The 14,547-nt window shown below is 41.9% G+C and overlaps 1 protein-coding gene across 1 annotated transcript; it reads right to left on the reverse strand.

Annotated features, from left to right (window-relative positions):
• Nucleotides 1-12,967: 12,967 nt before the first annotated feature.
• On the reverse strand, nucleotides 12,968-14,221 carry LOC113306467. Its single transcript, XM_026555398.1, has one exon. The coding sequence runs from the start codon at nucleotides 14,219-14,221 to the stop codon at nucleotides 12,968-12,970; it is 1,254 nt and encodes a 417-aa protein (XP_026411183.1).
• Nucleotides 14,222-14,547: the final 326 nt, after the last annotated feature.

Below are 14,547 nucleotides of genomic sequence, written 5' to 3' on the forward strand. Positions count from 1 at the left end.
ATTTTAGTTTGATCACAACCTATACAAGACCCACTGTGTATAAACCTCTTGGAGATACAATCACTCAAGGAATATTTCAACACAGTGTCCAATTGATATAGGGTTAGTCCGAACTGTCCTAACTCGTGAATTAAATATCAAAGGAAAGTGGAGAAAACCAATACACTTTGTGTGATTGTCTATGGATATGGAATCGAGACAATACAACAACAAAGTGATCACTTGATAAAAGGTACGGAAATAACCGAAACCAATGGGATCAATATCAAGTGCCATGTTAACGTACAAAGTGCTATTTACTTTAATTATAATAAAATAATTATTATAATTATAATTGCAGAAATTAAAAGTAAATGGCACAACAAGATTTTATTAACGAGGAAACTGCAATTGCAGCAAAACCCCGGGACCTTGTCCAGAATTGAATACTCTCAGGATTAAGCCGCTATACAAAATCTAAACCAACTTCGTATAGTCGAGACCAAGCAACTAAACCTATAGTTCACTTAATTCCGTCTGTATCCCTGCACCTCCAACTTGTAATAAGTCACGCACTTGGAACAATTCCTTTGGTTCGTATTCCAAACAGTAAAGGAACAACAAATATGTTCGGTAACAACTCTTTTCAAACAAGTGATATGAGTTTGAAAAAGGCTCTTCCGTTTATCCCAATAAACTCCTTTGCCAGGTTCTTAAATCTATCTCAATACAACTACCAAAGTAATCGTCTATATTTTGCAATCAATACTTCTTAGTCACAAAGACAATATATTGAACCGATTTGCCACACTTCCACACGAGTTTAGAGTTGGTTCATCTGATTTCCAAGAACTATGTGATTGATCAAAAACATTCAATCACCATTCATGGGTTTAACAGTTCTACCAAAACAATTTTCGGTTCTACCTCCATGTGGGTACTAGGATCGGTCACACTAGTTACCAAAAGATGGTTGACTAGGTACTAGGATCCGTTACCACATATATATGGTATAAACTTATATTCGGTTTCACAAGTTATAGGATCGGTCACACCAATTACTAAAACTTGTTAACCTACTACAAGGATCGATTACCAAGTTCTAGGATCGGTCACCCAATGACTAGGAATGGTTACACCAATTACAAATATTGATCATACCATCTCAGGTGATTACTTAGGATCGGTTTCACTAATAACAGGCATACTAATACAAAAGTCAGGCATTGTGAATAGTTTTACCAAGATACATAAACAAGTTATGAGCGGTTATACTAAATACACATATTGGTAATCCAAAGATTTGAAATGGATAACAGTACCAATAAGCCTAGCGATTTCCCTTTCAACTCAGAAAACAAGTTTATGAATGTACTTCCTTTAAACGAATGTAAAACATTGTTTCCCAGGACGAAATATTCACCCATACCCATACACATAATCACAATAGGATTCATACGATCATGTCGATGTCTTATATACGAAGTTCAAAAGATAGACGTTATACTTCGTATTGTAATTCCTTAATACTATGTCTAACTAGAGTATAATCATTCACAGCTTCGCAGTTATGTTTTTAATAAACACGACTTGAAAGATATGTTAGGAATGAAACCATTGAATTCAAATATTACTAACCTCAAGTGGAAGGATGATGTCGTCGTTGTAGCTTTTTACTTCTTCACATTCTTCAAGTCTTCATGTAATACTTGTAAGTCTCATATCCTAGTAACTTTCTAGCTAACATATACGAAGTTGACACTAGTAAATAATCAAGCGACTCTTTAATTGAGTTTTGATTCACTAAAATACGACAACCAAACTTGACATACCAACGCTTGGTGGGTTCAACCGAGATATGCTATAACATCAACACTCCTTCTTATTCTTGCTTAGTTTCTGCCTCTGTCAAAATGAGTAAAACCTTTGTTGCATGGTCTCTTCCTTGAACCATCACTTCGGCCTTCACGAGTCTTTCTAGAATGATTCCCATAGTCATCCCCAACTGATGCCTTAAGTTGCTCCTTGAGTGGGAAAATTCTACCGAAATGTAAGCCTTTACAAATAAAACGTCCCTTATACTTCCGAGATGAAGGAAATAGTTCATCTTCTTTTGGCTCATGCTTGTGCTTACTACCTACATATTTTTCATTTCCTTTGGCATTTCCTTGACAGATTTGCACATTTTCAGTTTGTGTGCAACTGGTAAGCTCTCTTACCGCTTGAATAGCCACCCGAATTCTCTAAATTTTGCGCTTCTTGAGTTCAGCAATGACCAAAAAACTCGCGCCACTCATAAGTTGGAACATCTATTCTTCTTCACTCATGCCACGTACTTCTTGCACCAATGCAAGGAAGTTTTCAGCATAGGCCTCTGGTGTACCCGTCATTTTTAGCCTAGGTAAACTTTCTCTTGCGTACCAAGCACCATTGCTCCGCCAGAACTGACATCCCTCTTTCATGTTATTCCAAGATATAGAATTGGCATAACCAGCAACTTCATATTCTTGTAGCATAAGTCTCCACCAAACCTTGCATCACCACCTATGTATTTTCCTGCGAGATTTATCTTTTTTCCTTACCCACTTCCATTCGCCTCAAAGTATGCCTCAACGATATAAGAAATTCTCAATTTCTCTAGCAATTATGGAACCAGCATAAATCCTTGGCTCGGAGACTCGATTTGAGCTTTCTCCATTCACGTTTTCCCCTGCAAACATGCCATCACTGATTAACTTGCGAAGGCTTGTCATCTCCTCGGACATTTGCTTAGCATGGCCTGTTAGTATGGTCTTCATGTCACTGAATTTCCCCTTCAATTCAGTCACTTCAGCATTGGTTCCCAATTCAGCAAGGTTGCATCAGAAACCTTGTCCTCGAATGCACCTACTCTTTCATCAAATTCTTCAAACCAATCTGACCTTCAAGTAATTCTAGCCTGCAATTATCTTCAGAACTAAGAGGAATATCTAAGACATCAAAACCCATGACAATGGTGATACTTCCAAGATCACCATACTCCTCTAGTTGATTAAACGTACCCGGTAATTTTTCATCGATCATAGTGCCATTATAACCCATTTCTAATGCAAACTTTCTGAATAAAATGCACCAACTACTTGCTCACAGGAAAATAACTTAAGAGAGAAAGAAGTTCCAGCGTATTATCCAATAAATACTCTTGAACTGTGTACCAAACATAGATCTGATATCCAAATTGTCACACCCGAAAATGAACCTTGCAAACTTTTTGCGCAGGTGTAACCCGACAACACAGTGGTTCAGTTTATCAAGATTCACCCACCTGCACTTCAGCCTTATAAGTTTGCACCAATGCAAACATCCAACTATTCAATTATACAACGGAAGTCTTTAGCCTTATTTCACTTCTCTTAACTTCTCAAATGTTTCCCATAAAGCACTCAAACAATGCCATACATTACCAAAACAATCATCCAGCCAAGAATACTTAAACAACGAAAAAACTCTCTTGGCCACTTGGGGACTTACACAGACTTGTTCCTCTTAAACCAAGCCTTAACCTTACAAAAACTCTCTCAATATGAGTCTCGCAATCTCCTATGTAAGCCTACTGATTTTCCTATGCCTTAGAACTATTTATACAACCGATTTCTTGGACAAAATCCGTGCACAACTGTTGCACACGCATGGGATATCCATCTGTCCCATTCAACAGTTTCATAACCGCCTATAAAGTGCCAACTTGGCCAGTTTCTCTTTAAATTCGAGCCAACATCCAAAACCTGTTCCTAAGCAATTATGAACACTCTCTTATGGTTATAAACTCCTTTTATAGCCGTCCTTTCTTGTCTCACACTTTTGGCACGCTTGTGAAGCCAACAACCAACTTCTAACCGTCACTTGAGCCATTTTGCACAACTGTTGTACTTTATTGAACTTGGTCATCTCCATACTCAGCCAACATGGCCCTTTAATCCTCTTGGCCTAAGCCAATGCACGGACAATCATTGTGCTTAAATCATCTAAGCCAACTCCTTATCTCATTCTGGTTATTCATGCGTCATATGCTTCACTTAGCTAACTTGCTCGAAAATAGTAATGCCAACTTTTGCATTACTAGATTGTTTGCACTTGATCAAACTTCTGACATCCTTGAACTAATGCATAAGCCAACTCTTTTCCTATTCTACAGTCTTGCATCATCCTTGAATTTGGGCCAACTTAATCCCGCGGATATGCATCAATGACAATATCACATGTTGCATCTTGTCACTCTGGCCTTGCCTTTCTCTCAATGGAGCTTTATTGTGTCGGCCAATAAGCCTCATTACTTAGCCAATGTCCTTACAGTGTAGCACTACCATTGTGCTTCACTGGCCCTGCAGGGTCTTGCTATCTTAGCACTTAACAGTCTATGCAGTGTTGCGCCATCTTGGCCGATCACTGGCTTGGTCGGCTATGTTGTAACGTGCAACTTTTGAGATTACTAGCCTGGCAGTCATAGTAACTACCATACAGCCCCTATAAAATGTTTCTGTTCAGCAATTTGCCTATCCAAAATCATAATGGGAAATTTGACTATCCAAAATCTTATTGGCAAATTTCACTAAACCAAATAATTTTGGTATACTATATACTTCGTCATTCTAATTCACAATAATGCAAACTTTCAATAGTTAGTTAGACTTGAGATGTGTTGTCTATATCTAATTATCGTGTGATCCTGCATCATGTGCTTGGAGTTGGCTTTTCAGACTATATTAGTTATTATTTCAACCTTCCGCTGTACATATGTTTAGGTGTGTTTTCCCTTTTCACCTTGTTGTAAAGTTGGAATAGCAAATCCTATTTACAAAGGCACGAACACAACTTCCTCCTAGATTGAACGGGGAAGGCCTTGAAACATGGCGACCAAAGGCCTGCTTCGAGACAGTAATTATCAAACCACCCATGTGTAGGGTTTCTTTTCAACAATTATTAGCAATACTAAAATTGACTTTGCCATAAGCTGCGTTGTTTATGTATACATTATTGTGCGGAATCATTATAATCGTGTGATGATCATGCATTATTATGTGCTTGGACCTGGCCTTATGAAATCTATTGGTGCCATCAACACCAAATAAGATGCCCACAACTCACCATGATTGTCATATATCATCGATTTTCTGTTATAAATATGACACCTTATAAGCTATGGAATTGATCAGAAATCATCTCAAACTCAATATTATTGTTGTTATTCATACGGTGGTAAAAACTTCCTCTCTGCGTTTCTCTCCACCTTTTCTTGGTCTTTTTCTTGCTTTGATAATGTCATCCTTGAGTTTCGAGTAAGTTAATTTTCTTATGTTCTTTATTCTAATTCCTATTTAATTTCTTTATGAATTTTAGTCTAATGACTTTTTTTGTTTTGATGATATAGAAGTGTGAATGCCGACTGTGTGGACTTTACATTAGATGGGAACCAAATTGGTTACACGAATCAGGTATATTGTGAAGAGAAATGTAAAGCTCAGTTCGGGGATAAGTTTTTGACTTCTGAAGCAAATATCTTGAATATCTTTAGTGACTACTACAAATTCCTCTGTTGCTATACTGTTAGATCAATCCGTCACCGACACCGCTACAATAATGATTTATTCTCCGATCATGTACCTTCTCATCATGGAATTAGAATCCGTATAAATCTTATTAGATCATGATGTACCATCTAGCTAGGTATGACTGTCCAGACTAGTGTTGCACAATAATTGTACGTTACAGTGTAGCCGGCCAAGATGGCGCGACTCTACATTCAAGTGCTAAGATAATCAAGAACCTGCATGGCCAGTTGTTGATGGTGGTTTTTAGCTTAAAGTTAAAATTGTTAAACCCTGTATCTGATGTGATGTCACTCTGTAAGGAAACGGAGTCATGAGTGTTAACCCCTCCACTGGAATATTTATTGAGCCGTTCAATATATTTACATGAAATTTATCCAGACTGGCGCATGTAGCAACCATCCCAGATGTTCTGTAAATTTCGGCACCTTGCCTATATTCACCTAATATAAGTTTCTTTGAATGCTTTCTATGCTATGTTCCCCGGGCTAGACCCTTAATGTTGATATGGCATGACAATTTGTGTTCACCCGCAACAGAGTAGCACGAACTTCCAAATATCAAGGATAAGGTCTTTGCATAAGGTATTCAAACAAAAAGCATGCTGCTCTCTGGCAATGAACATAAAGAACTCTGTTTCAACACATAGAATTCAACCAATTACTTTTGCGCCTTGCACATTATACCAGACCTTGACTGTCGAAAGTAAGACTAGGCAAACTAGGTAATGAATCCGCCATGGATCAGTAGGTGCAAAACCTTGCCCAGAATCAGAAAACAAGGATCCGCGACAGCAAAGGAAGGCGTGGCCATGCCTAAGGCCAGCTGGCGCTACTTTCCATTGGCCACGCCCCATCGTAAACCGGCCCTATTTCCCTCGACCAATCAGGTCGCCTTAAACCCGCCACATGCACATAAGTTGTGACTGGGCCCATACTAACTGGCCCCATTTCCCATTAACCAATCAGGTTGCGCTAAAACCGCCACACTCACACCAGAAATGTAGCCACGCCCATGCTTGGCCGGCCCCTCTCCTTCCTACCGACCAACCGGGTCACTTTAAATGCGCCACAAGCACTAGAGGAGTGGCCGCGCCTTATGTTTGGTCGGTCCCTTTTCTTGACCAATCAAGTCGCTCTAAACTTGCCGCCATACATTAAAGCCCAAACGCACCCTGTCGCGCCAACATACTAACTGGCAAGCCAAACGCGCCCTGCCACAACAACATATTAATCGGTATGCCAATATGCCACTCTGCCGCAGTAACATGCCGAAGTGCCACAAATGACGCCACTACGTGCTAATCTACTTTCTGTTCATGGCCAATGCCATAACGGACTCCAATTAGGATTTCATGATCGAAACAAGACTTTTGCTTCAGTAGCATTAGCTGAAGCCCTAATTTTTTGTCATAGTCCATAACATGCCACGAAACAATTTATACCTGGCCATGCCGCCAAGTCCTAACTTTGGCCACGACACCAAATCCTAGCCTTGGCCATGCCGCCAAGCCCATAACTTTGGCCACGACGCCAAATCCTAGCCTTGACCATGCCACCAAGACATAAACTTGGCCACGACGCCAAATCCTAGCATTGGCCACACCACCAAGCCCTAAATATGACACCTTATAAGCTATGGAATTGATCAGAAATCATCTCAAACTCAATATTATTGTTGTTATTCATACGGTGGTAAAAACTTCCTCTCTGCGTTTCTCTCCACCTTTTCTTGGTCTTTTTCTTGCTTTGATAATGTTATCCTTGAGTTTCGAGTAAGTTAATTTTCTTATGTTCTTTATTCTAATTCCTAGTTAATTTTTTTTATGAAATTTAGTCTAATGACTTTTTTTGTTTTGATGATATAGAAGTGTGAATGCCGACTGTGTGGACTTTACATTAGATGGGAACCAAATTGGTTACACGAATCAGGTATATTGTGAAGAGAAATGTAAATCTCAGTTCGGGGATAAGTTTTTGACTTCTGAAGCAAATATCTTGAATATCTTTAGTGACTACTACAAATTCCTCTGTTGCTATACTGTTAGATCAATCCGTCACCGCCACCGCTACAATAATGATTTATTCTCCGGTCATGTACCTTCTCATCATGGAATTAGAATCCGTATAAATCTTATTAGATCATGATGTACCATCTAGCTAGGTATGACTGTCCAGACTAGTGTTGCACAATAATTGTACGTTACAGTGTAGCCGGCCAAGTCAATGATCGTCCAAGATGGCGCAACTCTACATTCAAGTGCTAAGATAATCTAGAATCTGCATGGCCAGTTGTTGATGGTGGTTTTTAGTTTAGAGTTAAAATTGTAAAACCCTGCATCTGATGTGACGTCACTCTATAAGGAAACGGATCCATGAGTGTTAACCCCTCCACTGGAATATTTATTGAGCCGTTCAATATATTTACATGAAATTTATCCAGATTGGCGCATGTAGCAACCATCCCAGATGTTCTGTAAATTTCGGCACCTTGCCTATATTCACCTAATATAAGTTTCTTTGAATGCTTTCTATGCTATGTTCCCCGGGCTAGACCCTTAATGTTGATATGGCATGACAATTTGTGTTCACTCGCAACAGAGTAGCACGAACTTCCAAATATCAAGGATAAGGTCTTTGCATAAGGTATTCAAACAAAAAGCATGCTTCTCTCTGGCAATGAACATAAAGAACTCTGTGTCAACACATAGAATTCAACCAATTACTTTTGCGCCTTGCACATTATACCAGACCTTGACTGTCGAAAGTAAGCCTAGGCAAACTAGGTAATGAATCCGCCATGGATCAGTAGTTGCAAAACCTTGCCCAGAATCAGAAAACAAGGATCCGCGACAGCAAAGGAACGCGTGGCCATGCCTAAGGCCATCTGGCGCTACTTTCCATTGGCCACGCCCCATCGTAAACCGGCCGTATTTCCCTCGACCAATCAGGTCGCCTTAAACCCGCCACATGCACATAATTTGTGACTGGGCCCATACTAACTGGCCCCATTTCCCATTAACCAATCAGGTTGCGCTAAAGCCGCCACACTCACACCAGAAATGTAGCCACGCCCATGCTTGGCCGGCCCCTGTCCTTCCTACCAACCAACCGGGTCACTTTAAATGCGCCACAAGCACTAGAGGAGTGGCTGCGCCTTATGTTTGGTCGGTCCCTTTTCTTGACCAATCAAGTCGCTCTAAACTTGCCGCCATACATTAAAGCCCAAACGCACCCTGTCGCGCCACCATACTAACTGGCAAGCCAAACGCGCCCTGCCACAACAAAATATTAATTGGTATGCCAATATGCCACTCTGTCGCAGTAACATGCCGAAGTGCCACAAATGATGCCACTACGTGCTAATCTACTTTCTGTTCGTGGCCAATGCCATAACGGACTCCAATTAGGATTTCATGATCGAAACAAGACTTTTGCTTCAGTAGCATTAGCTGAAGCCCTAATTTTTTGTCATAGTCCATAACATGCCACGAGCCAATTTAGACCTGGCCATGCCGCCAAGCCCTAACTTTGGCCGCGACACCAAATCTTAGCCTTGGCCATGCCGACAAGCCCATAACTTTGGCCACGACGCCAAATCCTAACCTTGGCCACGCCACCAATCCATAAACTTGGCCACGACGCCAAATCCTAGCCTTGGCCACGCCGCCAAGCCCTAACTTTGGCCACGATACCAATCCTAGCCTTGGCCACGCCGCCAAGCCCTAACTTTGGCGATGACGCCAAATCTTAGCCTTGTCCATGGCGCCAAGTCATAGCCTTGGACACGCCACCAAGCCCAAACTTTGGCCACGACGCCAAATCCTAGACTTGGCCACGCCGCCAAGCCCTAACTTTGGCCACGTCGCCAAATCCTAGCCTTGGCCACGCCGCCAAGCCCTAACTTTGACCACAACGCAAAATCCTAGCCTTGGCCACGCCGCCAAGCCATAACTTTGGCAACGGCGCCAAATCCTAGCCTTTGCCACGTCGCCAAGACCTAACTTTGGCCACGACGCCAAACCCTAGCCTTGGCCATGCCGCCAAGCCCTAAATTTGCCCATGGAGCCAAATCCTAGTTTTGGCCATGCTACAACGCAACAGGTGTGGCCACGCCACGGCTAAGCCACTGGCATGCTGCTATGCCATGGCTACGCCAGGCGCCACTTACACCATCATGCCGCTGGCATGCACAAACTATGCCAGCCATTCCACCGTGTCACTGGCATGCACGAACTATGCCAGCCATGCCGCGATGCCACTGGAATGCACTAAAGGCGCCACTGTGCCATTACCAGGCGCCAACAAAAGGTATCCATAATCAACGGCTACCCTTCCCCATGTGATGCGATCTCAGCCATCTAAGTTTTCCACCGAACCGACAGACTTGTGGCAACTTTTAGGCGACCCGCCGCCTAAATATAGTGGACATGGATATGCCAGGAGCCACTTGTACCACCGTGCCACTAACATGCACGAGCCATGCCAGCCATGCTGCAATGCCGCTAGCATGCACCAAAGGTTCCATTGCGCCATTACTAGACGCTAACAGAAGGTATCCATAATCAACGGCTACCCTTCATCATGAGATGCAATCTAAGCCATCAAAGTTCGCCACCGAGTCGGCAGGCTTACAAGCCTAATAACATCACATGCTATTTTCCTGCGGCAAGCTTCTATTGATTTTAACTTGCCACACGTAGCAAAGTGCTACATGTTTTCGACGAAAACACTCGAGAATCAAACATGTCACAAACTGGGGGATACTCATCAGGGTATTGGTCTGGCAGTTTACAGCGTGCGGCGTGTAATGCGCCCGTTACAAGAAAGTGTCATGAAGAAGGGAGCTTAGTAATGGCAAGAAGTAATGGCGTAAACGTTTCCTTCATCATGGAAGTATAAATTCTAACGTTACACGTTACTCCACTCTTCCACTACTCAATTATTTCTACTTCCTACGAGACAGGGTACGTTTTACTACGACTTGTATAAATATGTTTCACCTATTTGCACCAAACAACAAGTTTTAGTGAGGAGAGCAACACAGTATCCCGAAATCACCTGATAACTTTTCATTTAGCTAGCCAGTTCTACTTTCTGATACAAGTCGTAAACAACCACACCTTTAGAATCAACTATTCTGGTCTCAACACTTTCTTCGCTTCCCTCCCCAAGACCAACCCTTATCCTTCACTTTGTGGCCGAAGCAATCCTGGAACGGCCATTTCTTTGTTTAGGCCAGGGTTGTACAGATTGATCTCTCGAATCGAAAGTACTCATGTGCAGTACATTGTTTAGGGTCTAGACTCGTTTCTCATCCACACACACGAAATTACCAAAAACAGGAGAAACCGTTTTCACCCTCAAACAATTGGAGACCACAGTGGGAGATTAATCTCTCGGTTATAATATCAATTTCCAATTTCCAATTTCATTCTTTAACCCGATCTCGAGATGGTAGAAGCAAACAATCCGCTCGGGAATCAACCGCTCAGTTATCAGGTTATCACACGACGAGGATTGACTGGGGACTTCTTACGGTCAGGACGACGTCGCCCATAAAACATGGACTTACGCCCTGAGGATCCATTTTGTTGGGAGACCCTAAAAGCGAGTAAGTCTTGTTAGGAAAATCACATAACCTTTTACTTTGAGTTTTCGCGTTGATAATGGTAACCGATAACCATGTTATTCCTAAATTTTATCCCATACTTTCCGTTGTCATACAACATTCATGATTTCATGACTCTCCCGGGATATTTGCGCTACTCACAGTCATAATCAAAACGACATTATTCTAAAATAATTCATTCCAAAGAATAATCCAAAACCCTCATATGTAACAATTATCTATCGATCAAAAAACCAGAAAATCAAACCATGAACTAGGCGTTTCTTTGTCTTTCAAAAGAAAAAAAAAACTAATAAAAAGAAGTTCAGAAGGCAGAGGGTATTCAAGTGAAATCATTCAATAATGGTTTGTTCTTCTTGGAGAAAGCATCCTTCGCGCTTTGAAGAGCCACCCTTTTCAGCTTCAACTTCTGAGACAACCTTTCAACTTCTGCTTCCTTTTGGTTGATCATATCCCCAGAGGCACCTTCGATCGCTTCAGCCTGCAACTTTTGGATCTCGGAAAAACCTTCACAGAACCAAGAGACATTGAACTCAAAGTCTACGCACATATCCCTGTGAAACTTCTAGTTTGAGACTACATCTCCAGAAACAGTATGGCCAGTCACATTGCACATGTCATGAATCGAAGATAAAACCTCTTCCACGCGCTTGACCAGTGCAAGTCGGCTAGTGATATTTTTGGATGTGACAATATGTCCATACCTTTTCCATATCTTGGTATACAGCGCCTCATACTTAACTGGTACATTGAAACCTCCAATCAGCACGTGATATTTATAAGGAGTCAAGAATAGAGGGACGAAAGCGGCCCTTACAACTGAACCCGCAAGCAACAAGGGTTCTTTGGTAACAATTGCGCTAGCAGATACAGAAGCGTTTTTCGTTGTTTGAAGCATAACAACCTCTCCAGTACGATCAACCTCCATCTCCAGATTACGAGCGGGTACAACTTCCATAATTAGAGATGAAGCTATATCTTCACTATGACGATTCTCTCTCTCAGGTTTATCTCCAAGAATGTTTCCTTCATGCAAATTTATCAATTGAGCATCTATTCCAAATGAATATCTCAAGAAAAAAAAAACGCACGTATGGAAAACTCACCGACTCGTCTGAGGGCTCACTGGAAGAAGACTCATCGCTACTTTCAGAAGAGCTATTCTCATCATCACTGGATCCCGAACTTTCCTTTTCTTCGGATCCTCCTTCATCATGGGGAGACTCAGTGTTGCCACCCACTTTTTCGAGAGACGTCATCTTGTGGTTATGCGCGAGTTGGGAAAAGGCGTTCGTGTTGTCAAGACCCTGATTTTCAAGAAAAAAAAAAGGAAAAAGAGATGATCCGCAACAAAGCAGAAGATTTGTATAATCCAATCAAGTTAATAAGGAGTTCAGGCATACCCATGTGTTGGAAGAACTGAAGGTCACAAGAGATGTTGAACCCTATTGGAAGCCGCCTGCACGATCTTTTGACTTTCGCTCCCTTTTTTGGGGACTGCTCATATCCGGGCTAAGAGATTTCCGCTTAACTCTGGGAACCTCCCTCAATAATGAATGTTTCTCCAAGATCGCAGAGGAAGGATTTCCACGGGGATCCTTCACCACTTCATTCACGAACCCGTGGATGGCAAGAAACTCATCCTGCAAAAATATGTTATATATGGAGGTAGTCGCTGGATTTCGTTCTGAAAGCATGAAAGGGAGACTTTTACCCGGCGCAAGGACACTGGCATCAAGAGAAGGTGACAGCAATTCTTCTTGAGCCACTAACTAACGAAGAAATAGGACTCCTTGGTCAAAACCCATATGCCGAGCAGCCCTGTCAATGTTATAAGGAACGGCCTCATAAGATCCTCGGAAAAAAGACGACACATGTACGGGAATATAGCTTCGCATGAATATGATTTCTCCAACTCTCATATTGTTTTTAGTGAAAATAAAAGTCTTGTTCGGGGCAGAGGCAAAAGTGTTCGCATGAACTATGGATGCATAGACCGGAGCCCAGGGACGAAAGTTAATTGCGTACACGTTGTCGAGGAAATCAATGAGATTTGATCCAGCTTTTGGACGCTTATTCCACCAACGAAGTATCCTAGAGCCGCCATGGGATTCAGGAAATGAAGCCAACGAGTTAGGAGCATAATTTTTGAAGTGCTCCCACAACCACGCTTGGAGTAAAGCAACTTGGACATATGAGTCTACTTTTATATAACCATTGGAAACATGCATGTCTGTTGTCAGAGGATCCAGATAGGTGTACCAAGATCCAAGAAACAAGCAACCAATGAGGAGAATGACACCTTTCGCCAATTTGATGGAAAATTTGATGAGTTCCTGTTTTATCTCCTTCTTTCCAGAGCAACCATCAACAATGTCCCTGGATAGCCACAGAACCAAAAATGCCGCAACATGGAGCATACTACTCAGCTCCTGATTTTGCCCTGATTCACCCGGGAACCATTCAGACACCCACCAGTTAGAGGAGCATTTCGTCTCATTTTCCTTCCGAACGAATCCTGCAGACTTCTTGACGAGGATGGTATGCATTTTTTCTTCTTCATCGGAAAAAGTGATGTTAAAGTTCCTTGTTATTGGAAGATTTAGCAAGATGGCTACACTCTCCAAATAAATGGTCATTTCACCCCACCTACATATGGTCTTGTGAGTATCCGGACACCATCTGTAGATAAAAGTGATCAAGCCCGCAATGTCTTTCCTGATTCTAAGTGTAGCAGAAGCAATGACAGTATTGATAATTTGCGCCTTGGTCAGATTGGCCTTCACGCAATCTTGACTTATCATGAATTGCGTCCATTTATCAAAAGACTGCAATGGACTTTGACATGTCTTGAAGTCGATAGGAGAAGCAGGATACTCTTTTCTCTGAAGACAAAACTGCATTGCATGCCCTGGCCGAACCGATTGGACGTCTCCCTCATTTTCGGAACCGGTCAAAAGGATCGTGACATATTTGTGATGTGTCCTCCTAATTGTGGAAGACATTGTGAAGAACTCATCATCCATATTCGGTTTGGAGATGCTAGAATTTTTAGACGCAACGGTGGACTGCTTTCAAGTGACATTTTAACAAAATCCTTTTATGCTACTTAACTACAATGGAGCAAAAATGGAGAAAAGACATAACTTTGAGAAAACCGTGCATGAAGGCTTTGTCAGAATCGAGTACAATGATCAAAAAAAAAATCCACGACAAGTTTTCTATGGAAATTTTGTTTAACCACAAGTCATAACACGCGTGGCCGAGAGGAACACGCATAGCCAAAGGAGTGGGGACTGATGCTCGCTTCAACAAGCCATATTTTGCCGCGGAAAACACGCCCCTAGCCAAA

Source organism: Papaver somniferum, chromosome 8, assembly GCF_003573695.1.
Source record: "Papaver somniferum cultivar HN1 chromosome 8, ASM357369v1, whole genome shotgun sequence".
NCBI classification, from domain to species: Eukaryota; Viridiplantae; Streptophyta; class Magnoliopsida; order Ranunculales; family Papaveraceae; genus Papaver; species Papaver somniferum.